The sequence below is a fragment of the Cervus elaphus genome, chromosome 9, assembly GCF_910594005.1.
Source record: "Cervus elaphus chromosome 9, mCerEla1.1, whole genome shotgun sequence".
NCBI lineage: Eukaryota > Metazoa > Chordata > Mammalia > Artiodactyla > Cervidae > Cervus > Cervus elaphus.
The window spans coordinates 8,320,971-8,348,509 of NC_057823.1; the positions used below are offsets into that span (position 1 = coordinate 8,320,971).

Genomic DNA, 27,539 nt, shown 5'->3' on the forward strand with positions numbered 1-27,539 from the left:
AGGAGGAAGGGGTTCAAGTGTGGCTTAAGAAGTGGGGACAAGGGCTTCCCTGGTGGCTCAGCGGTAAAGAATCCACCCCCTAATGCAGGAGACACAGGTTCAATCCCTGGTCCCGAAAGATCCCACATGTCACAGAGCAACTAAGCCGGTATACCACAACTCCAGAGCCCGGGAGCCTCAGCAAGAGAAGCTGCCGCTCCGAGGAGTCCGTGCGCTGCAACTAGAGGGTAGCCCCCCCTGTACCCCAGCTGGAGGAAGGCAGGCCATCGCAGCAACAAAGACCCAGCACTGCCAAAAATAAATTAAATAAATAAAATCATTTTAAAAAAAAAAGAAGTGGAGACAAGAGGCAGGGGCAGGGGAGGGATGGGGAGTTACTTAACGGGGTTTCAGGTTTTCAAGCTGAAAGTGTTCTGGAAATGGATGGCAGGGATGGTTGCCCAACCACGTGGACACATTTCATGCCCGTGAACTATACACTGATTATAATGGAAAGTTTTATGTTATGTGTTTTTTTTAAATTGTTATTTTTGGCCGTGCTAGGTCTTCGTGGTCGTGCGTGGGCTCTCTCTAGTTGTGGCGAGCTGGGATTACTCTCCAGTCGTGGCGTGTGGGCTTCTTGTTGCAGTGGCCTCTCTTGCTGGGCTCTGGGGCACAGACGTCAGTAACTGGAGCACATGGGCTCAGTAGTTGCGGCACGTGGGCCCTAGAGCGCGTGGGCTTCTATAGTTGTGGCAAGAAGGCTCCGTAGTTGCAGCCTGGGGGTGTAGCTGCCCCATGGCACGTGGAATCTCTCCAGACCAGGGATCAAACCCGTCTCCCCTGCATTGGCAGGCAGATTCCTAACCACTGGACCACCAGGGAAGTCCATGTTATATGTTTTTACTACAATAAAACATAATTTTTAAAAAAGAGGGGTGGGATGGGGTGGGTGGGAGGGAGGCTGAAGACAAAGAGGCCATATATAGTTATGACTGATTCAAGTTGTAGTATGGCAGAAACCAACACAACATTGTAAGGCAATTATCCTCTGGTTGAAAAAAAAAAGGTGACGACTAAATCAGATCTGCTTCTCCTTTACTGTGTGGCCCTGAGCAAATGTCTTGCCCTCTCTGGGCTTCCGTTTGTTCCCTGCCTCCTTCTTTTTTCTGCTCTGGATCATGGTCGCAGCCCCAGTCTTCATGATTCCTTGTGATTCTGTATTGCCCCCCTTTCAACCCCTCAGGGCTCGAAGTGGGGCTGGGGGAGTGAGGCAGACAAACCTCAGGTGAGCAGCCTTGGCATGAATGATGGGAGAAGTCAGTGAGCTTGGGGTCCTCCGCCACCCGCCAGCCATTAGGAAATAATAGACTGGTGGCGGCAGCTGTTCCAGGCAAAGCCTGTTTCCTTGTGATGTTCAGGGTTGCCTGGTACCCAGGGGAGGTCAAGAGGCCAGCAGAGGAAGGAAGGGCCTGGAGCTGCCCCCAGTGGCAGGGCTCCAGGGAAGCCTGGATCAGAGCTGGGACTGCCACCCTCCCCACAAGCAAGAGGTAACAAGAGGCGCTTTGAACACAGCGTTTGGAAATGGAGGCAGAGGATGGAGGCTTGGCACAGTACCAGGGTCACCTCCCTTACAGAAGGCATCCAACAGCCTGTAATCCCAGAATGGCCACTGAGGCAGGAGGCAGGTAGGGGGTCCAGTCTCCACTGCTCGCCCCTGGTGGCGTCCAGGAGGGGCTGACCCCTTTCCCCCACCTCGAGAGGGTGACTTCAGTCTCTGGCCTGTCCGATCAAAGCCCTGCATCTACAGACAGGAACCTGAACTGGGCCAACAAGCTTCAGTCCTAAGATCTCTGCTGGGCCTCATGGGAGAAATGTGCTCTGTTTCTGCTGGATCGTGGGGATGGAGACATTTAAGCCTGACCCATCTTTGCCACTCCAAGAAGCAGGAAGAAGGCTGATGAGGGAGACGCAAATCAGAACCACAAGGAGACATCACCTCACACCCACTAGGATGACTGTAATCAAAAAAATCTAAAAACCAGGTGTTGGCAAGAATGTGGAGAAACTGAAACCCTTGTGCTTTGCTGGTGGGAGTGTCAAGTATTGCAGCCGCTGTGGAAAACAATGTGGTGGCTCCCCAGAAAGTGAAATATAGTTCATCGGACAACCATAAGATCCAGCAGTTTCACTCACAGGTATACACCCAAGAGAATTGAAAACAGGTGTTCAAACAAAAACTTGCACACACACGTTCACAGGGTTCTTTATTCACAATAGCTAAAAGGTGGAAATCACCCAAATGTCCATCAACTGGTGAATGGATAAACACAATGTGGTCTGTGCATCCAATGGAATGCTATTCTGGCATAATAAGGAATGAAACTCTGATACATGCTACAATGGGGATGAACCCTGAAGACAGGCGGAGTGAGAGAAGCCAGACACAAAGGACGCATGTTGTGTGATTCAGTTTATATGAAATGTCTAGAACAGGCAAGTCCATAGAGAAAGCAAGCAGAGTAGTGGCTGCCGGGGGGCTGGGGGCAGGGGGAGCGGGAGTGACTGGTATTGGGGACGGGTGTTCCTTTGGGGAGAAGATGAAAATGTTCTGGAACTACATAGAGCTGATGATTGCCTGAAATCACAAGAGTACTAAAATCTACTGAATTGTATGCTTTAAAATTTGTTGAAATGATAACTTTCATGTCATGTGTATTTTATCACAATTCTTTGAGGAGGAAGACAGCTGACATATACAGATCTTGAAGGCATCATTTGGGGCTCTGGATCCAGCCATACCTGAAGGTAGCCCTGATGCTAAGGTAAGGCAGCAAGGGATGAGCTTTCTCCCCCTGTAACTTGGTGTTTCGGAAAAATCAGCTGCTTTTGTTCATACCCATGTCCCCATCATGATGAGAGCTGCCCTCCCTGCAGGTGCCGGGGGCCTCAGGAGGGCTGGAATCCCCTCCCTGGCCCTCTGCTTCCCCGTCTGTAAGATGTAAGAAAGGGAAAGTTCTTTCATGACAGCAATACCAGGTCCCAGTGAGCACTCACCACGATCATGTTTCGTCCCCATGGCAGCCCCATGAACAAGAGGATCTGGGTTCGGCAAAGGGAAGGAATTGCTGAGGCCCAGGCTCCCACCTCCCATGGTCGATCACATTTAGAAACAGGATGGGGCTGGGGAAGCCCGAGAGCAAGCCCGTTCGGGTGGTGGCAAGCTCACTCTTAGCATCCAACAGGCTTGGGTTTGGGTCTCAGCCCTCACCCTCGTGATCCGGGCCAGCAGTCTTCACTTCTGGGCCTCAGTCTCCCCTCTCCAAAACAGATTGGTTACTCCGAGCATCAGGTGTCAGGTCTGCTGGGTGAACAGTCCCTGGAGAGTTCATTAATACGCGGATATGTCTGGTGCAATCCGAGCCGGGCTGTGACTCCTGGCGTGGGCAGAGGCAGTGCTGGGGGGCTGCTTCCCGTTGCCGCCATCCGGAGGCGATGCAGCCAGGGTACAGCCTCCCCTCCGAGTCATGTTTCTGTTGGCTTTTAAGAGGATGTGGATGTAGAAGGAACCCGTTGATTCTTTTTCCACTTGCTGCGGAGCACTCGGCGTCCCGGCGCGCCTGGCCGGAGGCTGGCACTGTTTCTCGGCACCTGGACAGCCTCACTTGGCCCTGGCAACAGGGGACTCGCTGAGTGTTTGGCGGCTGGCTGGCTCCAGGCCTTGATGACGGCGTGGTCCTTCTCTCTGGTGGCTGCCCCAGGGATGGAGAGAGAGTGCCTCCGAGCTCCCGTGGCCTCTGAGAGACTCGCTGGCCAGCCAACAGGTGAAGGTGGAGCTGAGACGGTGTTTCTGATGGGCTCAGTTCTGAGACTCCATCTTATGGCACCTCCCATGTGGGATTTCTGGGTGCTGTGTCTCAGGCCCCCTAGGATTCTGTGGCTTCCGCCATCCCTCGGTTCTGAGCTCCTGTTGACTAGTGGCCACATCCCCTGAGTCTGTGGGCTTCTAGCACTGTGGTCCCGTGGCCCTAGGATCCCACAGTGCCACGGCTGTAGCATGTTGCGGTTCCACGGTTCCATTAACTCCCAGTGCTGTGACGCAGCGCTGTGACCTTGGTTCTGTGACCCCCTGTTCTGTGCTTCCTGTTCTGTGGTCCTGGGATGCCTGGATTCACGGGAACTTCCTGTCTTTAGAAAAGAGTAAGTCATCCAACTCAGCAGGAAACAGGAAAACTCATGGAGTGGGTGTTCAGGAGACCCCTCTCCCAGCACCCTGAGGGCCAGCAGCAACAGCGGCATCACCCTTTTTCCAGAGGGCTCCATGCACTTCTCAAAGGTTACCCCAAGAGTTGCTGTGGTTTGGCCATTCCCGGGAGGGTTTGGGGCTTCCCAGGTGGTTCAGTGGGAAAAGAATCCACCTGCGACCAGGAGATGCAAGAGACACGGTTCAATCCCTTGGTCAGGAAGAGCCCCTGGAGGAGGGCATGGCAACCCACTCCAGTATTCTTGCCTGGAGAATCCCAAGGACAGAGAAGCCTGGCGGGCTCCAGTCCACGGGGTCGCAAACAGTTGGATAGAACTGAACATGCGCGCACACACGCGCAGGAGGGTTTGACTGAACTCTCAGTCCCCCTCTGTGGGGCGGGAATAGGGACACACAGGCCAACCAGCCTGGTCTGGCCGGAGGGAGTACCCTCTAAGTTAGGGTAAGGAAGGGTCAGTCAGGTGACGAGCGGAAGGAAGAGTGCTCCAGGTGGAGGGCACAGCGAAAGTCCTGCGATATGGAGAGACCCGAGAGTAGAAAGTTCAGAGGGAGAGAGTCAGCGTGGCTAGAGGGGGCCATGCCCGTTTACTTTTGTCTCATGTAGAAAGTGAGGGAGACAGAGAACGGACAGGGGCACCTGCTATGTGTTTCACCTTCTCTCTCAAATTGACTTCTCACAGCGGCCTCTGAATGGCGCTGCCACAAAGCTCAAGAGGCTCCAAGGAGGGGTATCTGTCCATCCATCCATCCATCCATCCATCTATCCTCCCATTAGTCTATGAAACATCCATCCACCTAGCCACCTACCCATCTATCCCTCTGTCCACCCATCTGCCTGCCTATACATCCACCTATGTAGCCACCCCATCCATTCATCCATCCATCATCTATCCATCTATTCACCAGTCATCCACCTGCTTATCCATCCACACGTCCATCCATTCATCTATCCATCTCATCTGACTGTCTATCCATCCACCAATCCCCTGATCCAGCCAGTCAGGTTATCATCTATCCAACCACCCATTTATCTATCCATCCATCTGCCCATCCATCATCTATCCATCTATCCACCCAGCCATCCACCTGCTTATCCATCCACATGTCCATCCATTCATCCATTCATCTCATCTGTCCATCCATCTATCCTTTATCCATCCATCCACCATCCCTCCATCATTGATTCATTCTAATATGTTCACAGTGCAGGAGACACACTGGGACTCAGTGGAGGCTCAGCGGAGGATGCAGTCACATAGCCATCTCATCCGTGTCCCTGTAACACGGTAAGTGCTGTGATGGGGGGCACTTGAGGCCCTTTGGAGGCCAGAGGAGCGACTAACCCAGGTGGGACAAGGAAGAGTGCGTGCTCTTAAAGGGGAAACTGCACTCGGGAGCAGTCATTGCCCAAGGCCGGGCCTGGAGGGCAGAAAGAGATGGGGCTGGAGAGGTCCATGGAGCCCAAACATGGCTCAGGGCTCCCATCACCACATCACTGTGGTCCAGCCTTCTCTCCTCTGTCATCCCCTTGACCCTCTGCTCCAGCCACAGCTGCCTTCTCCCTGAATCTCCTATGCATCAGGCACATCCCGCCCGCCCCACCGCCCGCCCCGCCGGAGGCCTTCATCCTTGCTATGCTCTCGGCCCTGGATACTCCTCACCATCTGGAACCCGCTCACCTGTTCAGGTCTCAACACTAACATTCCCTGGCAGAGCGGTCTCCCTGACTCCGGGGCTCCTGCCGCAGCTGGTATGCATTTGTCCACCTCCAAGGTCACCTACCGCCGGGTGGAGAGGCTCAGACCACCATCGTCCCATCTGCTTGGGCAGTGGATGAAGTTCTTTAATTTCATCCCATTGTTTGTGAAGCATTTTGGGGCACCTATCGTAGGCAGTCCTCCCCCTGTGGGGCTGGGGCTCCTCCCTGCCTGGTAGCCTCCCTCCCACATGGGCCCGTGCACCTCTGGGCCTCTGCCTGCCAGGTGGCCAGTGGGTAAACACACCCCACCCTCAGCCTCCTGCCGTCACTGGCTTGAACAAGGGCCTCCTGTTAACGACCTGAGGTGGTAGCTGGAAGCGGACGAGGGGGAATCGGGGGCAGGGCTCTGTTTCCCGTGCTCTCTGCTGCCCACCCACCCACTCTCCTGCAGCAAGGCTGTGTGCCTTCCCTCTCGGAGCTTCCAGCACCCAAATCGAGGAAGCACGCTGAGACTGCCATGCTGAGCCTCAGTTTGCCCATCTGTAGAGGGGGCACGTTAGCAACCACCAATATCAAGAAGTGCCACGTGGGCATTCACCCTCGGCGATGGCCCATATTCTGGAGTGTGTTTCTCTATGAATAAATCCACTTCTTACCTATCCAAAAAAAAGTGCCGAGTGTAGTTTTCACGAATTAACGTATTCGGGTTTTATGATGAGCCTCAGAGGTTGGGGCTCTCATCGTCCTCGTTTCACTTGGGTTTTTAGTGCTGCTGATAAACTGCAAACAACTTTAGGCATTTTCATGTTTCACTTCATTAGACAGAGAGAAACACAGACAGACTGAGGGAGAGAAGAAAACTTCTATAGTGAGCCCGTAGGCAGTCTCTCTTCTTGCAACACAGACACTGGTTTGTTTTGCTGTTACCTACAAAACTCTCATTAAATGTGAGAGGAAAGGAGGAAAAAGTAGGGCGGTCATTTGTCCGGCCACAGCTATCCCTGGAAAATTCTGAAGATAATAGTGGTGTAAAACCATTCTCAGAAGTCAATGCCCATTGAATGCCACATCATTAAATTCCAGTTGGTTCCTAGTGAAGTCCTTTCTCCCCTGAGGCAACTCTGCAGTCCATTCTCTAAACTGGAGAAGCAAAAATCTACATTATTATTAAAAGTAAATCTACCTTTGAAGGTACCCTCCCCTACCCCATAAAAAAGAAAGAAAGAAAAGAGGCACAGAGATGTTAAGCAACTTGTCTGAAGCTGCACAGCAGAGGTGGGATATGAAACTCAGGGTCCTGGTGCCAGAGGCCAAGACTTCCTGGCAGTCTCCTGCTACCTCCCATGATGGTCAGTTCCTGCCCCGTGGCACCGTGAGGAGAGGGGACAAAAAGGGAAAACCCACAAAAGTGATGTGGCAAGGTTTCGAGCATTTGGCACTTGCTCAATAAAATTGTAGCCATTATATTTATTGTTATTTTCTTCTTTATCATACCTTTTGGAGAGCCTGAGGCAAATGACGACACAGTCAGAGCAAATGAAGGATGGGGAAAGAGTCAGGGCTTGCCAGAATTCACAGAGCAAGTCGAGGGGGTCTGCCAGACTCCAGTGCCCGGATGGCACCCTTTCTGCCCCACTGCCCCTCTCCCCACTGCTTGGTCCTTCTGGAGAGCGGGGTCCAGCCAGGCCGTCCAAGGCAGGCTGGGTCAGGCTCCTCAGCCGCGGATCCAGCAGTGGCTAAGTGGCCTCCCTCGCTGCTCTAATGAATTCCCCAGACCCTGAGCCTGTGGCTGGGCCCGCCCAGGGCAGGGCGGCTGCTTTCCCGACATACTTTCCCTCTGGATTCACGGGAGAGGCGGCTGGGCAAGCGGGGGGCGCCCACATGTCTCCTGGCCCAGTAGAACTCTGCCAGGGAGGGCTCCGAGGCCTCATCACACAGGCACCAGCCCCTCTGCCCTAGCCTGGCCAGGTTCCTGGAACTGCTGGGTCTAGCGTGGTGGGAAGGGGGGCTGGCTGGGGCGCCAGCCAAGGGCTCAGGCCAGGAGGTCCCAGGCAGCAGTCTTCACAGCTAATGAGGGGCCTGGGTTAGCGTTTCTCCTCTGCAATCTGTGGCCAACGGCAGAGAGGGGTGGTGTGAAGGCCTCAGGGGTCCTGCCTTCTCCAGGTCTAATCCTGGCTGTGTGACCTTGAGCTGTCTCATTCCCTCTCTGAGGAAAATGTGAGTAAAAACGGCCTGAGGTATAACCCACATCGTGTATAAGTTCCATATTGTATAATGAGGCTAACACTGGAGGTAGACGCTGAGCTCATTCAGTCCTCTCAGCAGTGATCACTCCCACTTTCTAGGTGAGGCAATTGAGACACAGAGAGGTCAAGCAACTTGCCTTAGGTCACACAGCGAGGCTATGCCCAGCTGACATTTGAACCCAGGCCATGTGGCTTCTGAGTCTGTCATAAAGCACAGCGGTAGCAGGGGTTACTATTATTAATAGTAACGATGGTACATGAATTACAAGAACTAAGAACCATGTGACACTCATCGGGGCAGGGCTCTCTGCAGGCCCAGGGGGGCCCCGGGAAAGGGGAACAGAACAAAACACAGACATCCCCAGTCCCCCGGGTGAGGTCATCCTGTCTCTGCCAGAAATATTCTGGCATCCTAGGGGAATGTCGCACAGCCCCTAAGCCCTGCCCAAGAAGAGCAGGGAGGGCTTCCTAAAGAAGGGGGCATCAGAGCCAGATCTTGGAGGAAGGAGGAAGGTATCTGGGATGGTGGGGAACAGCAGGTACAAGGGCCAGAAGTTCACCCAGAGTGAGTGAGTGTGTAACGAGAGGCTGCCAAGGTGTGCAAGGGCAGAGGGGGCTGCTGCCTAGAAGTGGGATTTCAGAGCCAATGGGATCCAGAAAGCAGGAACATGAAACCAGAGTGCCTGGCTCCAGGCCTCTGTTGTCTGATCCGCAGACTGGGACATCCTCAGGACTGCCGCCTTCGCCATTCCCTCTGCCTAGAATGTTCTTCTTCACAACTCCTCGTGGCCCAGCCATGAACAAGGCCATGTGTGTCCACACTTCTAGCCCCATGCCAAGCCTGTGGCAGGGGCTTGGCTTCCATGTGCCCTTGTCCTAGCCGCATGAGGCACACGCAAGCCCAGAGGCCCTCCTGGAGCCGTGGTTTTCCCAAGAATCCCAGCACCAGCCAGGAGTGGCCCCCAGGTGAGCCGAATGCCAAGGGAAACAGGAGGTGAGCTCATGGCCCTGCCACAGGCATCAGGGCACAGGCTTCACTAGAAGTGCCCAGGTTGGGATTGGCTCCTTCTGTTCAGCCTCCCCTCCAGACCCACCACTCCTCAGTCACCCTCTGTGGTTCCCCATTGCCCTCAGGAGACAGCCCAAGCCCTGTACCACCTGGTACCAGTTCTCCTGAGCCCCAAGATTTCTCTACCCTGAGATCAATCTGTCCAGCAGACCAGACACACTTTTGTCTCAGGGCCTTTGCACATCCTGTTCCTCTAGCTAGAATGCCTTTCAGCCATCTCTTTATCTGGCTGTGGTCTCTTCACCTTCCTGGTCATGGCTCTGTGTTCCCTCCTCTTCTAAGAAACCTCCCCAGACTCCCCCCTGATGCCCCAAGCTGAGTCAGGCACCTTCTTGGAGCTCCCACTGCTGCCGGTCCCTTGGGACGATTATGTAGGTGGCCTCACCACTAGGGAGGAGCCCGGCCTGTCTTGTCCACTGTGTGTCCCCAGCCTCCTGCACAGGACACGGCACACAGCAGATGGTCCATGCATTTGTGGAACGAATGAATGTGGCTGAAATAGCCCCAACTTCAAGCTTCACATGTTTCTCTCTGCCAGAATTGTCCTCACCTTTTTTAATCCCCTGATCTGAGTCCTCCTTTCCTTTAGATGTCTTGCCACCTCCTCCAGGAAGCCCTCAGTGACTTCTCTGCAACCTCCCACTAGAACAGATCTGGCAATGACCTTACCTTGGCTTCATCTCTGCCGCTCACAATAGCTTTCAGTTAGTTGCTTCGCCTCTCTGGACCTCAGTTTCCCTGCTTATAGAATAGAGGCTGCAAACACTGGAGAGTAGCAGTAGAGAGGGTTAATACCAGAAAACAGAGGTGTTTTGTAGCTTAAGAGCATGGCTGGGCTGGGAGGATTTTCCTGATTAGCAATAATTTCTATTTTTACTACAGGCTGTTCCCACAACGCTGGGCTGGAGCTGCGATGGTATGGGCAAAGTCTCGACAAACAGAAGCACAGGGCTCCCCTTCAGACCTCCTCCAGCCGGAGTCCCTTAATTTGCTAGCCCTCCTGTGGGGAGGGACACACACAGGCCCGTGCACAGACCGGGTGGACTGAGTGGGCTCTGGCCTCTGGGCGACCAGGGTGTCACCGCTGCTTACTCATCAGCCAGAGAACTGCAGAGAGGAAAGACCAGAAAGGGGTTGCGGGAGGAGGTAACTCCTAACCTTAAGCCACTCTTGACTCAATTTCCCCAAGTGTGAGCTGAGGGGAGCCGCTATGGGGCTCGCTTCGTTTCCAGCTATGCTGGAGGCTTGGCACGCAGCCGTCTCTCAAACAAGTGAATGAGAAGGCTGGAGGGCGGTCCTGACTGATTCCCCGCCCCACCAACCTCAGCCCAAGCCCCCGGTGACTCAGTTTCCTCGCCGATCCGGGTTCAGCAGCGCTGGGCGGGGCCTTGAACGCGGAGGCCAGCGCCGTCTGTTTACCTTGTGGCTGGACGCTGGGCAGGGCCGCGGTGGGCCGTCCCCCGGGCCGGCCGCGCCGCCGGGATAAATAGGCCGCTCGGGCCTCGTGGGCGGCAGAGAGCGAGCCGCAGTCCAGCTCCCCGCCGCCGACATGGTTCTCGCCGCCGCCCGCGTTCTCTTGCTCACGCTGGCTGCCCTCGGCGCATCAGGCCAGGGGCAGACGCCACTGGGTAAGCCTCTCTGCCCCCATGCCGTGCCTCTGACCCCCAGGACAGGACTCGCGGGAGGCCCGGGGTCGCGGCTCCTTGAGGCTCGGGGAAAGTTCCCCGGGGCGTGCCGGGTGGAGACAGCAGGCAGTGGGGCAGAAGCTCAAGAAATGGGGTGCGCGTCAGGGGTCCCTGCGGCGGCGGGGTGAGGAGTGGTGATGGGGGTCGCCGGTCCCCGACGCCCCACCAGCGCCCCCTGTCAGCGCAGGTGGGGACCTGGGCCCGCAGATGCTGCGCGAACTCCAGGAGACCAACGCGGCCCTGCAGGACGTACGGGACCTCCTGCGGCAGCAGGTGCCGGCCGGGGTTGGGGGGCTGGGGCGCAGGGGAGAAGACAGAAACTTGGAAGAGGGGAAGTGGGTCTCGGAGGCAGGGGAGGGTGGGGGAGTGGGAGGGGACTGGAGAAGTTGGTCCTAATGGAGGTGAAGAGGGGCCGGAGTTATGGAAAGGAAGGGGGTGGGGGGTCCCAGGGAGGCGGCGCTCTACGGGAGAGGGTACGGATCCGTGAGGGGAGAAGGAAATCCCAGGGAAGGAGGAAAAGGGGCTGGGAGAGTAGGGATCTGGGGGTAGGGAGTCTTGTGGGGAGAGGGTCCGCGATGGTGGTGCCATGGGGTGGGAGTCTGAGAGAGGGAGAGGGGAGACCGGCGGGGGAGAAGAAGGATGGAGCCCCGCTGACCACACCCCATGTCCCTTGCACCAAAGGTCAAGGAGATTACGTTCCTGAAAAACACGGTGATGGAGTGTGACGCGTGCGGTGAGCGCAGCCGGGGCGGCGGAGACGGGGTGGCCGGGGAGCGAGAAGAGATGGGGAGACAGAACAGATCCAGAGGTCAGAGGACAGACCGGGAGCAAAAGAGACAGAGAAGAAGACGGAGGCTGACAGAGGTGGAGAGATGGGATGAGAGATGGAGAGAGAGGAACAGAAAGGAGAGACAGAGACTGTGGGAGGGGGAGACCCCCCAAAGAGCCAGAAACCTTGCGAGAGATGCTGGGAGGTGGAGTCGCGCAAGGAGAAGAGGAAAAAAAAAAACAAAACGGTCGGCCGCAGAGATCCAGAGACTGCAGAGACCTGGAGAGTGGAGCACTCAGTACCGGGTGGGGTCGCGGAACAGGCAGGATCTTGCCTAGATGGGAGGCTCTGTCTCGATAGGCTCCACCCCTGGGCGTGGCTTTAACCACTCTCGCCCCACTCCCTGCAGGCATGCAACCCGCGCGCACCCCCAGACTGACCGTACGGCCGCTAAGCCAGTGTTCGCCCGGCTTCTGCTTCCCCGGAGTGGCTTGTACCGAGACAGCCAGCGGCGCGCGCTGCGGACCCTGCCCTGAAGGTTTCACGGGCAACGGCTCGCACTGCGCCGACGTCAACGAGGTGCGTCTGCCACCACCGCCCCGACGAACCCCCAACGCTTGCCCCACAACTCCCCACCGCCCCGCCCCGACGACCTCCTCGTCCGCTGGGGGTCCTCCGGCAGAGGACCCCCTCACCTCTGAGGGCGCACGTCCAGACGAGCTCCCCACCGCCGGCGGACAGTCGCCCCTACCACGCCCCTCTCCAGCTGGGACGCCCACCCTGACGACCTCCTCCTTAGCCAGTGACGTCCGCCCCGACGACTCCCCTACCGCCGGGAGTGGTCCCCCTCAACGACCCCACTCACCACCGCCCAGGGTCGCCGACCCCAGCGACCCTTCCACCACCGGGGCGCCCCCGCCCCGGCAACCTCCTCACCGACGCGCACGCACTCCCCGACGACCGCTTCCCCCCTCCGCTGGGGACGCCCGCCCTCAAAATTTCTTCCCCCGTCCATGAGCATCCAGCCCACCGGGTCCCAGAGACAGCCCCGCTCCAGGCAGGCCCCTCTCCTCGCCTGGTCTTGCCCTTTCCCACGTCAAGGCAAAGCCGTGTGTGACCTTTGGGACAATAGCCTCTGCCCCACATGGCACCCCCTCCCTCCTATAGCTAGCTGATGGCCCTTGAACTTTACAAGTCCTAAGGCGCCTCTTTCGGCGAGGCCCAGCTCCTTGTCCTCTGATTCTCCCCGGCCCTTCCTCCTCCAGTGCACCGCCCATCCTTGCTTCCCTCGCGTCCGCTGCGTCAATACCAGTCCGGGCTTCCGCTGCGAGGCTTGCCCACCGGGGTTCAGTGGCCCCGCCCACGAGGGCGTGGGGCTGGCCTTTGCCAAGGCCAACAAACAGGTGAGGGTCGTCGGGGGTTGGAGAGCCAGGAGGAGCATTTCGGGGTGGGGGGCATTTTGTTAAGTAAACTCCAGCCTCGAAGCCTGCTTGGCTCCAGGGGCAACGGATGGGGACAGGAGTCTGGGGAAGAGGAAGTGAAGGGCTTCCCATCAGGGATGGTCGGGACTGGAGGCAAAATGTAGGGAAGAGGTAGGATTCAGAGGGATTCGCGAATTGGGTGGGAGATCTGGGATACCTGCCTGGGAACGTTGACCAGTGCGCTCCCTCCCACCCAGGTTTGTACGGACATTAACGAGTGTGAGACCGGGCAGCACAACTGCGTCCCCAACTCCGTATGCGTCAATACCGTGGTAAGGCCTGGGAGAAGGAGGGACTGAGAGATGGAGGGTGGGGCGGAAGTGTCAGGCGGCGGGGGCTGACCTCCTGTGGCCCGGGCTCAGGGCTCCTTCCAGTGCGGCCCGTGCCAGCCCGGCTTCGTGGGCGACCAGGCATCAGGCTGCCGTCGGCGGCCACAGCGCTTCTGCCCTGACGGCACGCCCAGCCCGTGCCACGAGAAGGCCGACTGCGTCCTGGAGCGTGATGGGTCGCGATCTTGCGTGGTGAGTGCGAGCGGGCCAGGAGTGGAACGGGATGAGGGTGCGGGTGTAGTAGGGCCACGCCAGGGCACCCACTTACTACCCCACCCGCAGTGCGCCGTCGGCTGGGCTGGCAATGGGCTCCTCTGCGGCCGCGACACGGACCTGGACGGCTTTCCGGACGAGAAGCTACGCTGCTCTGAGCGCCAGTGCAGAAAGGTGGGGGCGGCCTGGAAGGCGTGGCCTGGTAGGGGTGGGCGGGGCTACTGACCACGCCCCTAACGCCAGCCGCGCCCACCCCTAGGACAACTGCGTGACGGTGCCCAACTCAGGCCAGGAGGATGTGGACCGCGACGGCATCGGAGACGCCTGCGACCCGGACGCCGACGGGGACGGCGTCCTCAATGAGAAGGTGGGGCAAAAGTGGGGGCCTGGGCGAGACCGGGTGGGGGCGTGTCTCTGGGTGACGGGTGTGGCCTCAGAGGCTGATCTCGGGGGTCCCAAAGGACTGCGGGGGGTATGCAGAGAAGGCGGGGCCTCGAAGCTGGACAGTCTGGGGAGTGACTTTTGACTCCCTAGGACTGCCTATCCCCTAACCGGCCTTCACCTCTAGGACAACTGCCCGCTCGTGCGGAACCCAGACCAGCGAAATACGGATGGCGACAAGTGGGGTGATGCGTGCGACAATTGTCGGTCCCAGAAGAACGACGACCAGAAGGACACAGATAAGGACGGCCGAGGCGACGCCTGCGACGACGACATAGACGGCGACCGTAAGTTCTGGGCAGGGGAGGAGAGGAGAGGGAAGGGCGGGCACCAAGGGGTGGGGTTTGGCTGGAGGCTGGGCTCGGCCTCTTCTGGAAGCCGGAGCAGGTGAGCTCGCCTAGGGCGCCAGGGACCCTGCTCCGCGGGCAGAAATGCAAGCTGAGGGGGGGCGAGGGGAAGAGGGAAGACCTTTCGGAGGGTGGAAAGGGGGCCCCTGTGTTAGATGCTGCAGGGGAAAAGAGGACAGAGCCGTGAGCACCGGGACAGGGCCCCATGGAGGAGGTACCATTTTTACATCCGGGCAGAGACTCAAGGTGGTGCGCACACTGAGCCAGTCCCTTCACCGCTCCATTCGTTTAGTCTCCAGGAGGCTGGGGACTGGGCACGAATACTTGGTTTAACTTTGTAGTTATTGGGAGCCAAAGGTGGAGCGGGGATTCTGTCCCAGGCTAACCCCAGGTCTGCACCTGCTCTGCTGAAGTCAGCCTGGCCCCGTCCCCATCTGGGGATCCGGTTCTGTTCCCCGGCTTCTCTCAGGGATCCGCAATCCGGTGGACAACTGCCCCAGGGTGCCCAACTCAGATCAGAAGGACACCGATGGGGACGGTGTGGGAGATGCCTGTGACAACTGTCCTCAGAAGAGCAACGCAGACCAGGTGAGTGTAGGCCAGACTCCAGCTGGGTCAGGCCCCCAGGGTGAGTCCCAGGCTGGTTAACAAGACTCCAGCCCAGTCTGAACAATTTGGGGGGTGTTGCTTGGGCTCAGGAAGATCTTGGCTCTGGAACTGGGGGTGGGGGAGAGGCTTCTGAATTCTTCTGCCCTGATTATGAACGTCTGTATCCCCCCCCTCCTCTGGCCCCCAGAGTGATGTGGACCACGACTTCGTGGGCGATGCTTGTGACAGCGACCAAGACCAGTAAGCAGGCCATCTGGGGCTGAGGTGGGGACCCAGGGTGGGCAGCGCCTGACCCGGCTTTCTGGGGTCTCATTGTCCCTGCTCCACCCACTCTAGGGATGGGGATGGGCACCAGGACTCGAGGGACAACTGCCCCACAGTGCCCAACAGTGCCCAGCAGGACTCAGACCAGGATGGCCAGGGTGACGCCTGCGACGACGATGACGACAATGATGGGGTCCCCGACAGTAGGGACAACTGCCGTCTGGTGCCCAACCCGGGCCAGGAAGACGTGGACCGTAAGGCCAGATGCAGGGCCTGCGGTGGGGATGGCGCCAGGGTTGGGGTGGGCATGGTGGGGCAGTGGCACTTGGGAGCCGAGCTCGAGGCGTGGCGTGGGCAGGGCCAGTAGCTTGTACGGGCATGGCCAGGCCTGGGGCGGGGCCTGGAGCTCATTCTATCATTGTGGGGGGGCCTCCCACCTCCTCTCAGGGGACGGCGTGGGCGACGCGTGCCAGGGCGACTTTGATGCGGACAAGGTGGTAGACAAGATCGATGTGTGTCCGGAGAACGCTGAGGTCACCCTCACCGACTTCCGGGCCTTCCAGACAGTCGTGCTGGACCCTGAGGGCGACGCGCAGATAGACCCTAACTGGGTGGTGCTCAACCAGGTGGGGGCGAGGACTAGGCGGGAAGTGGGGGGAGCCCAGGACCACCACAGCGAGTCCTAAACTGGGGGCGGGGAGCCGAGTCCTCCTGGCCTGACACCCTTCTTCCTTTGAACCTCACCAGGGTATGGAGATCGTGCAGACGATGAACAGCGACCCCGGCCTGGCTGTGGGTGAGACGCGGGGAGGGGCCAAGCCTTGCAGGGCTGCTTGGGGGGCGGGGCCGGAGGGGGGCGGGGCCGGAGGAGCGGCGGGACAGGGGCGGGCCTGGACTCAGGAAAGGCGGAGCCAGGTTAGGTGGTCTGGACTCTGGGCTTGGGCGTTCTGTACTCCGAAGGGGCAGATACGTTCGGGGACGCATTCGGATCCCGGTAGGACAGGGGTTAGCATGCCTTCCTCTCCCCAGGTTACACGGCCTTCAATGGCGTGGATTTCGAAGGCACGTTCCACGTGAACACTGCCACGGATGACGACTACGCTGGTTTCATCTTTGGCTACCAGGACAGCTCCAGCTTCTATGTGGTCATGTGGAAACAGATGGAGCAGACGTACTGGCAGGCAAACCCCTTCCGCGCAGTGGCAGAACCCGGCATCCAGCTCAAGGTGCTGGCCCCTTCCCGAATTCTTGGTTTCAGCGCCTTCTCTGAGGCCCCAACCCTTCCACAGATCCACAAGCCTTACAGTCCCTGGCATTATCCTAAGGCCCTCAAAGTCTTTCTACCGAAATCCTCCCAGGTCCTCCCACAGGCCCTCAAACATTCCCCAGGATCCCCTAGTCTTGCCGTGGGCACCCAAACCCTCTCACAGAGCCCTAAACTTTCTCTCAGGTTCCAAATCCTCCTGCAGGCTCCCTAGAATAGAATAGATGTGCTCAGTCGTGTCCGACTCTTTGCAACCCCATGGACTGTAGCCTGCCAGGTTCCTCTGTCCATAGGATTCTCCAGGCAAGAATACTGGAGTGGGGTGCCATGCCCTCCTCCAGGGGATCTTCCAGACCCAGAGATGGAACCCGCATCTCTTGCATCTCCTCTATTGCAGGCGTGTTCTTTACCACTAGTGCCACCTGGACCCCAGTATTTCACTGAAACCCTAAAATTCCCTAAGTCCTCTATACTCTATAGTTTATCCTACCGATCACTGCTGCCCCCTATAACCTACCTGCAAACCTCCATGTGGCCCTCAAGGCTTCCTTGGGAGTCTCCCATCCAGGCATACCAGGGACACCCACCGCTCCTCTATGACTCAAAGCTCCGTGCCTGTCTGGGGGCCTTGGTGGCCTGTATGGTCCCTGACCCCACTCCCCTCTTCCTGGATGTGATAGGCTGTGAAGTCCTCCACAGGCCCTGGGGAGCAGCTTCGGAACGCACTGTGGCACACGGGGGACACAGCATCACAGGTGCGGCTGCTGTGGAAGGATCCCCGGAACGTGGGCTGGAAGGACAAGACATCCTACCGCTGGTTCCTGCAGCACCGGCCCCAAGTGGGCTACATCAGGTGGGGACCCGCCCTCCGCCAAGGGGCCCCGAGTCCCTGCTCGTACCTGGCTCTTGTGGGAGGGGGTTGCTTCTGGGGGCCTTGGTCACCTTACCTGTAAAATGGGAATAATATAGGCAGAAATAACTGTTTGGCCCAGTGGCTATGATACCGCTCCGAGGACGTGGGGAGGGTTCAGGTCTTGCAGAGAGCTGCTCAGTGGGCGGGCCCAGAGGGGAAGCGGGACAGGGGCAGGCCTGGACTCAGGAAGGGCGGGGCCAGGTTGGGTGGCCTGGACCCAGGCAGGGCTGGGGGGTTCTGAACGCTGCACACACATAGCAGAAGGTGGGGTTTCACCCACTCCCCGTTTCTCAGTTCCCAGTCTGCGCTGCCAGGAAGTCCAGGTGCTAGGATTAGCATCTACTGTATGCTCGCCCTGCACATCCATCCTCACACAGGGGAACTGAGGCTCAGATCAGGAGCCCCCTCTGCCCTGAGTGTGGCCCAGGCAGGGAGACACAGTCCCCTCTCCTAGACAAGAGAAGCTAGTTCACTGGGCAGGGTGCTGACGCTCTGAGAGGGGAGGGCCTGGCCTAGGGCCCCGCGTCATGGTCCCCTCCTCCCCCGCAGAGTGCGATTCTACGAGGGCCCAGAGCTGGTGGCGGACAGCAACGTGGTCCTGGATACGACCATGAGGGGTGGTCGTTTGGGGGTCTTCTGCTTCTCCCAGGAGAATATCATCTGGGCCAACTTGCGCTACCGCTGCAACGGTAAGAGGACCCCCATCAGGGAAGGTGGGGAGTCTGCACCCCCCACCCTCACCCGCCTCTCACCTGCTCACCCTCTCTCCACAGACACCATCCCCGAGGACTACGAGGCCCAGAGGCTGCTGCAGGCCTAGGGATGGGGTTGGGGACCCGCCACTGGATGACAGCCACCCTCGCGGCTGCCCTCCCCATGGGAGGTCATCGGCACCAGGCCCCAGGAGGCAGTCAGCCTGGGGGGGAAGGAGAGGGGCTCAGGGACGACAAAATAAAGTGTGTCTGTGTGGCGGAGGGGCTGGCTGTGGTCTCTGCTTCAGGGAGATGGTAGGGTCGAGTCTCTGAGGGGAGGCTGGCCCAGAGACCCCAAACTCAGGCAGTGGGGGTGGGGACTGCCACTGACTCCCCGCTGACCGGCTGGGGCCCTAGCAGCCTGACTGGGGGTGTCAGGCCCTGATTTGCAGGCCCCAGGCCCACTGCTTCGTCCCCTCCGTGCCCCTGGAGCATCTGGGCTGGGATCCTGCGGTGTTTGTGTGTGTGAGGGGCTCAGGCCTGGGTGTCCGTGTTCACGTGTGTGTGGTCTCTGGGCGGCTCCCACCTGGCGCACCTGCAAAACCGACATCTCATCCTTGAGGCGGGAGAAGAGGGGAGGAAAAAAAGGGAGGAGGCAGAGACGAAAACAGTGAATTTTTATTACGTTTCATTACAAAGGATGCAAAGGTACAAAGACGATAGCGTCCACGCCAGAAAGGATGGGCAGGGGCTGGCCGAGTGCGCCCTGAGCGCCCGCCCCCGCCCGCTGTGGGCACCCACGCGTGCAGCCCACGGGACATCTACAGCACAATGTACATGCTGGGGGGGGGCAGAGCCAGCCTGGGGAGAGGGACACAGGTGGGACAGGGCTGGGACTGGAGGGTTTGCATATATCAGTGGCACTGCCCAGCTCCTGGAAGGGGAAGGGCAGTTTCCTGCGGAGGGCGTGGCAGGGTCAGCGGACCTCAGCTGCCAAAGCCCTCCCTCCCGAAGTCCGGTGGCAAGTGCCACAGCTATGTCCCCTTGTCCCCAGCTGGCAGGAGGTCAGAAATGACAGGCTGGGCATCGACTGCCCCCAGATCCCACAACCCTATGAGAGGAGGGCAACCCCTGTGTCTGGCTCCTGGGGACAGGGTGCTGGGCGCTGGTCAGTTGGGTAGAAGGTGGGGGGAGCTGCCTGGAATCAGCTCCTAACATCTAGCCCCTGCCTCCTACCCTGCCTGGGACGAGCCTGGGACCCAGAGACCATGGGCCTGAGCTCCTAAGGACAAGAAGGAACTGACGCCTGGGTTGCAAGAGTCTTGCCCACCCCCTGGCGCCTTCAGAGGTACCCCAGTGCCCAGGCCTGGGGGTGCAGATCACCCTGCCTCTGCTGGGGGAGAATTCCTGTCTGTGCCAGGCGCCTGTGGCACAACAATGGTTATGAGAGGTGCGTGAGCCCTACCAGTCAGCACCCCCAAAAGCTGAAGGAAACCAAAAAGCTGGCTCAGGCCAAACTGACGAAGGAACATCGCAGGGACCCCTGTCATACACTGAGAGACCCCCTGGGGGGGCCCAGGGTCCACTGAGAGCAGAACAGGGCAGAAACAGACCAGGCTGCCCACTCACCCCAGGCAGGCCTCCCAGGGTAAGGGAGGCACCCAGACCCCCCCCCAGCTCTTCAGGTGGTGTGGCGGGGGTGCAGGCTCCGGCGGCCACAGCCCCCTCACCTGGAGCATCACGCCCAAGAGCACCAGGTACCGTTGACCTGGCACCTCTGTGCCCTAACCCCACGCCAAGGGTACCCCGAGGCCTCTGCCCACAGCTCCCTCAGAACCCAGGGAGTGGGGGAGTGCTCCCGTTTTGTCATGACTGGGGTGGGGGCAGGGGAGGTGGAGGGTCTCCCAACCCCACCAGGCCTCACCACGCCCAGCCTGCACCCTGGGGTGGGGACGCCTTCTTTGGACATGCAGAAAAGTCAGAATCCGGAGTCGGGGTAGGAGGTTGGCAGCATGTCTGGTTATGAACTAGCTCAGGGTCAGCCCAGGTGTGGCAATCTGGGGCGAAGTGTAGCATCCCAGAACTCAGCCCCCAGAGGTCTCCGGGTCCACAGAAGCCCCTCAGGAGCACTGATCTCAGGGACTCTTCAGGCCCCAGCTGCTGGACAGAGGGTGCCATCCCCGCTGCCTGAGCCCTGCCCAGCCCCGCCACGGGCCTCACACCTACCCCCATCTCCCGTGACCAGGCCGCAGCCAGTCAGCACCCGGCACACAGCCCCTACACCGGACAGCTACCCTGGCAGGACGGACAGATGACACGGGACCTCTCATCCTCCATGCAAGGGTCTCACCAGCATCTGATGGACAGACAAATGGGCAACCATCCTCACCCACCCCCATGTGACACATGGGCTTCATGATGGGCCCACTTGGCCAGCCATCCTCTTCGGAGGTCGGCCGCCTGAAGCAATCAGGCCCAACACACCTAGGATGTCAAAACTCTCCTGGCTCAGCCCTCAAAATCCACAAGTAGGTTACAGCACAGAAAAGCCAGCCAAGCACCCAGAGCTGGGCTCCCAGGCCCTGTGCACGCCCACCAGGCAGGCAGGTTGCCCTACGACCAGTGGGGAAGCTGGAGGTTAGCACAGAGGCGGCATTAGGGAAAGAGCCATGAACACACCCCCCTGCCCCTGCCTTCCGGCCCTGCAGGCCTGCTCCCAGGGAGCTCTGTGGACCGCAGTGGGGGTGGGGGCTGGACCCAATGCAGTCAGGGTCCCTTCTGCTGTGCGTCTGTCCCCAGCAAGGAGCCTGGCCAGCTTCTGGGTACTACTGGCTGTGGGTCCCCAAATTTTGCTGAAGGATATACCTGCCCCCTGAGTTTTCCACTGAGGGTCTCAGGGCCCTCTACCCCAAGGGGCTGGCCCCCACCCTTCTTGCTCAGGAGAGTGCTGGCGGGAGCAAGGTGAGCTGGGAAAGTGGAGAGGGTGCTGCGATCTACCCCAGCAGTGCTGCCGTCCCCCCTCTGGTAATGGCACGCATCCTCACGGGCACCTGTGACAGGGGTGTGGCCCAGAGACCCACCTTCTCCTCCCCCAAGTCCATCCTGGGCACTGCAGGGGGTGAAGCTGAAGGGCAGGGGTTGGGGGGCAGGGATATAAGCTCTCCTCTCTGGGGAACACAGAAAGAGGCTCATCCCAGGTCCCATCCTCATGGTGGGGACACACTCCCCACCCTGGGGGCTCAGAGGACAGGGGGCAAACCGAGGCATGGCGCGCGCTCCCAAGGAACAGATGAGGGGAGCTCAGCCGCAGCGAGTGAGGACGCGGTGGCGGGTCTATGTACACGACGCAGGGGCCCCGGCTCACCCCTCACGGCGCAGCTCGCCTGAAATCACAGTATTTTCACATCACAAGTCAAAGGGCTGATTCCCCTAAGCTGTCCTGTTTCTAAAAGTCTTGGCAATTCAAGAATACTTAGTAGAGAAGTGATATTTAAGAAAAAACCCAAATCCCCTGTTGTAGACCCCCCTCCCCACAAAGGCCTGCCTGGCGCTAGGAGGGGGCAGTGGATGCCTTTGAGGATGCCTGGCCGCTGGTTTCTGGCTGGGTCCCCTCCCCAGGAAAGCTCTGCACCCACGCCCCTCATGGGCCGAGGCTGCCGTGTTAATACAAAGTCACCTGTGCTCCTGGCCAAGGGATGCTAGAAACGGGCCACGGGGCTGGACACCCCTCCTTCCCTGCCCACCTGCACCAAGAACCCAGTGCTGGGCCAATGGGAAGTGCGGGCTGACGGGGTTCCCTCACGGGGTCCCCAGTGCCTTGTTTGAAAGTTGCATCCAGGAAGGTTGTTTGTAATTTTATTAAGGCCATTTTTTTTTAAAAGTTCTACATACAAGTCTAATGGTAATCAAACCCTTCTATGTACATGTAGTTCTTCTTAAAAAAACAAAACAAAACAAAACCAGTCCCCATTCTTTGCCCCCAGCCCCCGCCACGCAAAGAAGACAGGCCCCTGACCCCGATGGACTGACACTGTGTCCCCCAGCCAGACAACAGCCGTGGGGGCCAAGTGACAGGACAGGGGGCTTCCCGTGGGCGTGGCCACTTGGCTAGGTGCTAACAGCCCAGCTGGGGGACGAGAGAGGGATGGCCACGAGGCGGGCGCTCCGGAGACCCTGATGGAGGTGGAAACGCAGCGGGTGGGAGCGGCCAGCCCGGCTGGCAGGCAGAGGAACAAGTAAGAACTCAAGATGCAGTGTCGGAGGGAACGAAACAGAGGTTCCGGCTCCAGAGCAAAACAATGCGAAACCAGCCCTGCTGCCCGCTCGCAGGGCCTGGAGGGCAGACGGACGGCCTCTGGGGCACCAGTGAGCCCAACAGATGGTCACCTGGGCCTCCTGAGGCACTTGAGAAGCACCTGGAAACCATCCTCTGAAACGCACACCACTCTTTGCCTCCAAAGCCAGCCCTGCCGGGAGGGGCCACCAAAGAGATGGCGGGAGAGAATGAATGTTGGCTGGTTCTCGGGGCGGGCTTGCCGGGGACAGGCTCGTCTCTGGGGCGCCTCAGAGCAGAGGGGCCGCAGCTGCCGCCAGCCACGAGGTCTGGGGTGGACCCACCCTGAGGACTGGCTGGCACCTTCAGGAGACCCTTGATGCAAGCCGGGGCTCCTCCTCGGAAGTCGGTTACGGGACCGGAGGGGAGGCACTTCCGGCCACTGACGCCAGCTTTCACCCGAGTGTCCGCCCAGGCCAGCCTAACCTCCCGTCCTGGTTTGGGATAACGGAGCAAAACTAAAAAGACAGGAGATGCAGCTCAGACCTGGGCAGGCAGCAGGCTGCTTCCAGTTAGCTCACAAGTATATAAGGTTGGATTTCTAGAGTAAAAAAAAAACATGCTCTCAGGCAAGCGTTGGCTTGAAGGAGTCAGTTACTCATCCACAACCAAAATGTAAATACAAACTGAAAGAAACAAACGAAAAGAAACACAACAAAAAATGCCCTGGCCACCCCCTCCCCACCCCATTCTTTAAATAATAGTTAACAGTGACCACAGTACAAAGAAAGAAAGATGAAACAAGTTGCAAACCCCCCCCTAGAAATATCTGCCTCCACGTGCGTCCCCGACAGGCTGGGGTGGGGGTGTCACAGCACAGGTGGCCGCAGAGGGGCCTGGCCGGAGGGTGGGGGGTGGGCGGGAGAGGCAGGGACCCTGGAGGAGACTTAGCTGCTTCCCATGCTGTTCACACGTTCGCATCCCACCTCCGTGCGATGGATGCTAGCCTTCTGTGTGTGCACAGAAATATAAAAGACAGCAGTCCAAATAGTGTTTATTTCGCTTCACGTCCGCCCCCCTCTCTCTGGCACTTTCTCCCTTTGGCAGGGTGGGGCTGGCTCGCTACCTAACCAAGGGCTGGGGGCACGGGCAGGTAGGGGGACCAGGGACAAAGGAAGGCAGTGAGAGCTGGACAACAGTCGCAAGATGCACCTCAGCCCACCACCGTCGCGGAGCGTGGTGCCCACCGAGGCTGGCAGCCCTGCCCAGCACGCTTCCCGCAGCTTACAGGGGATGAGAGAGCAGGGAGGGTCCGCGGGGGCGACGACGCGCGGCCTCACGCGGGAGGTGGACGACCGGGGGGGCGGGCGGGGGGCGCTTGGCGGCATTGCAAGCTCAGAATCACAAGCTCGGCCGTTTGCAAGGGACGGAGCGCCGCTGTCCCCAGGCTCGGGGCGATGCCGTCGGGACCACTGGCCGGCGGGGTGACAGAGCCGGGGGCTGGGCGGCCATGTGCCGCGCGACCCGCTCACAGACGGTCCATCCGGAAGGTGTCCTCGGTGGCCGGGTCGGCCAGGACCATATCTGGGTCATTGAGCATGTGCAGTCCATCCAGGGTCAGGGGGTCAATCTTGAGTTCGTCCAGGGGGAACTGGTTGTCAGAGTCGAAGCTGACATCACCGACCCCGGCCAGCGTGCTGGTCAGTTCTTTAGAGAGGCTGGGAGGGGACTCTCCTGTCACTGGGGTGGGGGGTACACACAAAAGGCTCAGCTTCGCCCCGGCCCCCAGCACCCCCACAGCCCTGTCGATGCTCAGGCCGCACCAGGAAGCCCACCTGAGCGGTCTGCGCCGCAAAGGACACTTGCAGTGTCTGGGGACAGTTTTAGTTGTCACTGTTGGAGGGAATGCTACTGGTGTCGGGGTGGAGGCCAGGGATGCTGTGATGCTGCTCTGCACCCCACAGTACACAGGATGGAGCCCACCCACGTGTCGGGGTGCCAAGGCCAGGAAGCCCTGGGACAAGGTTTGCAACACAAACTTCAGCGTCACCTGAAGGGAACAGGGGGCCTCCCCGACTCTGCCGGGCAGTCTGCCTGCGTGCATTAGGGGACTTGGCTGTGGGCGGCAAGGAAGCCCAAGTTTCCCTGCAGAGACCCAGGTTCAAACCTGGGCTCTTGTAAGATCAGGGACCTCCATTTCCCACTCTGGGAAATGGACATGTAAGTTCTGGTCTTTCTGGGCTACTGCACAATCACAGAGGCCTGATCTTTTTCACACAACCTCCAAGGCCAAGGCTTCTGCACTCAAGAGTATCTCCTGCAGACCCTGGGGGCAGGCAGGTGGCCCTGGGGTCTAGTCCAGGCTGTGGGGGGCTCTGGAGAGAGAACCCTCCCATCCTAGAGATGCCAGTGGGACTGCAGAAAGGGTCTCATCCTCAACCCCATGACAGCCCTGGCTTATGAGGAAACTGCTTCTTCTTTGATAATACCTAGAACCTTTAGGGGCATGACAAGGGGTGGGGAGAGAAGACTGGAAGGTCTGAGCATGGCTAGGTGAAAATGTGTGTGTGTGTGCATGTGTGCGTGTGAATGTTCAGCTAATGGGGTTCACCTGCCCAGGCAAGGGGGGGACGGGCGAGATGAGTGACTGGTTCTATCCTGTTCACACTCTGAGCCCAGGACACTGGACACCTAGTCCGGGGTTCAGTATGTGTACCCCCAGCCTGTACCCTGTAAGCCCAGCAGTGAGTCAAGCTGGGGGTTCTGGCCTCCGTGGGTCTGCACCAAGGCAGGGATTCCACCTCCCCCGAGGCTCCCGCGGGGACACTGATGCCGAGACCCGCACCGAGCACGCCCTGACGGCGGCCTCACCTGTGAGGATGATGTTGGGGATGCTGCTGTGGCTGGGGTAGCCGAGCTGCTGCGTGTCCTGCAGGTTCCCGTGGCTGCCCGTCAGGCCCATCATGGCCGCCTGGGAGTAGTTGAGCGTCGAACCTGGGCTGTAGAGGCTGCTGGAGCTGATGGCGTTCTCCATCATGTTGAACTGCTCCAGCTGGAGAGGAAGCATGTGGGTGTGAGCCGGCTCCCCCCACGCTGGCCGCCCTGGGACCCTGCCCATGGGTTGCTGGCCGGCCTGCCTGCGACCGCCAGCACCTCCCGCCCTCTGGGACGCCCGGCACTCCCAAGCTTGGGGCTGCCAAGCATGAGTCCCTCTGCCTCGGGGTCGCCCCGTCTCTGCACCTGCCTGGGCTGGCCAGCGCACGGCCCCATCCGAGTGTGTGGAGATGGATGGGTGGATGGTTGGTGACGTGAGTGAACAGCTCTGGGTGGCAGTCCACCCTTCCCAGGCCCATGCCCCCTCCTCCCCGGGGTCCAGGCAAAGCCAGTGCAACCTCCCGGCAAACCCACGTGCACGGCCCACACCAGGGCCCTGCGGTGACAGCCACTGCCCGTCCCTGCCAGCGTCCACCGCCTGCCCTTCCTCCCCCGCTGTGGGCAGGGTGCAGACGCAGGGCCGAGCCGGGCAGTGGGAGGGCCTGGCGAGCGTCTGCGGCGTGCGCCCGCTCACCTGGTGGGACAGAGCATTGGCCTGCCTGGCTGCCATCTGCTGCTCATAGAATGAATCCCCAAACACGCCGCCCAGGGTGGAGGAGTGCTGCAGACAGAAGAGAGGCCCGCTGTCATCAGGGCTCCCGACCAGGCAGGGGCGAGGCCGGCGTGGGGGGTGGGGGTGCGCCTGGACCCACCCCCAGGACCTCACCGCTGGCCTGGGCTGGGAGCCAGGGGAGGCCTCTGCAACTTCCTGGAAGATGCTCGGAATGTGAGACACTGACCCCGTCCATCTCAGGGCTCCTGGGAAAGCCCATGCCCCCTGCGATGGAGGGGTGCACTCCTAACCTCAGGACGATTGCTCCTTTCCACCACCTGATCCTGGGGGGCCTTTGCACCCCAACTTCCCTCAAAGTGCCAGCCATCTCCTCTCCGTGAGCCCCAGTATAGGTGAGCCCATTTTCGTCAGATGGAAGACAAGGGGCCACAGGGGCCAGGAACCCCATGTGACAGCTCAGAGGAAAGTGTGTGATTGGGGCAGGGCGGGGGGTCTCTGGATGTCCAGGATGCGATGTGCACCTTGTCAGGCATGGGAGACAGGGGACATGAGGCAGGCCACACACACGGGCAGGAAGGCTTCACAGAGGAGGACGAGACAGATACACAGAAGGCCCTGCCCCACCAGCCGCCAGGGCTGAGAGGGCAGAAAGCCCCACTCCGGTTTGCCCAGCGCCAGGTGGGGCAGGGGCAGGCTGCTGGGAAAGGAGCAGGGGGCCAGGGATGCTCAGAGGCAGCTGAGATGCCAAAAAAAGGGGCAGGGAGCTCCTGCCCACTCCTGTGATGCTGCCAGCGAGATGGCAGGACGGGGTCTGGGGGGTGCAGAAGGGAGCAGAGACGGAGCTGGGTGTGTGGCCAGCTCACAGCACAGGCAACGACCCGGGGAAGCAAGGCCCCAGCCCAGTGTGCGTCCAGGTCAGAGTCTTCACAGACCACAGACCCTGGACCTCCTCCCTTGGAGCACCCTTTTCTAGAAAGATCCGTGTTCTCCGACAACTGCCAAAGCTGAGCTCTCAGGCCTCCACCACAAAGAAGAGTTGGTCACAAGACCACCGGCCACTCTGAGTGTTTAGTGGACTGACCACAGAAAAGGGACAGTCGGCCACTTGGAAGGTGGAACAGCTCCTGGGGATGGACACGCCATTAAAACACCAAGGAAGAGTTTAAAGCATTAAAGCAGTAAGGAGGGAGAAAAGCTAGTATGGCAAAAAGGCCACATGTGCCCTAAAAATCGCCAGCTTCAGGTTTGGAAAAGGGGGCGGTGAGGCTGAAGGAGGCAGATGACAACCTGGGCAGAGGCCAGGAGCACGTCTCTCCGGGGCATCTGACCCTGTGCCCATGGCCTTGGCCCCAGCGCCCACACAGGGGACCCCAGCTTCTCTTGTAAAGCTGCCAT

At 59.4% G+C, this 27,539-nt stretch overlaps 2 protein-coding genes across 7 annotated transcripts in view; one reads left to right on the plus strand and one right to left on the minus strand.

The window, feature by feature from the left end:
* Window positions 1–10,725: 10,725 nt before the first annotated feature.
* On the plus strand, window positions 10,726–18,546 carry LOC122699216 (cartilage oligomeric matrix protein). Its single transcript, XM_043910882.1, has 19 exons — window positions 10,726–10,885; window positions 11,130–11,215; window positions 11,624–11,675; window positions 12,121–12,290; window positions 12,977–13,114; window positions 13,390–13,464; window positions 13,555–13,713; window positions 13,804–13,908; window positions 13,994–14,101; window positions 14,303–14,462; window positions 14,992–15,110; window positions 15,319–15,371; window positions 15,468–15,649; window positions 15,843–16,021; window positions 16,143–16,191; window positions 16,425–16,621; window positions 17,340–17,512; window positions 18,122–18,261; window positions 18,346–18,546. The coding sequence occupies exons 1-19, from the start codon at window positions 10,807–10,809 to the stop codon at window positions 18,390–18,392; spliced, it is 2,271 nt and encodes a 756-aa protein (XP_043766817.1). The 5' UTR covers window positions 10,726–10,806; the 3' UTR covers window positions 18,393–18,546.
* Window positions 18,547–18,922: 376 nt separating this feature from the next.
* CRTC1 (CREB regulated transcription coactivator 1) overlaps window positions 18,923–27,539 on the minus strand; it is an 87,887-nt gene continuing 79,270 nt past the window's right edge. For all 6 annotated transcript variants that reach the window (XM_043910885.1, XM_043910888.1, XM_043910883.1 and 3 more), the window contains 3 exons: window positions 26,106–26,192; window positions 25,409–25,589; window positions 18,923–24,277 (listed from right to left, as the gene is read on the minus strand). In XM_043910885.1, coding sequence (XP_043766820.1) covers window positions 24,066–24,277; window positions 25,409–25,589; window positions 26,106–26,192 — 480 coding nt within the window. In that variant the 3' untranslated portion in view covers window positions 18,923–24,065. The remainder of the gene's footprint in view (window positions 24,278–25,408; window positions 25,590–26,105; window positions 26,193–27,539) is intronic.

Bases quoted from the DNA above. Each gene is read 5' to 3' on its own strand.
- LOC122699216 (XM_043910882.1), top strand. From the start codon at position 10,807: ATGGTTCTCGCCGCCGCCCGCGTTCTCTTGCTCACGCTGGCTGCCCTC. The intron at 15,650-15,842 runs GTAAGGCCAGAT...ACCTCCTCTCAG, and splicing joins GGGCCAGGAAGACGTGGACC to GGGACGGCGTGGGCGACGCG. The intron at 16,192-16,424 runs GTGAGACGCGGG...TCCTCTCCCCAG, and splicing joins CGACCCCGGCCTGGCTGTGG to GTTACACGGCCTTCAATGGC.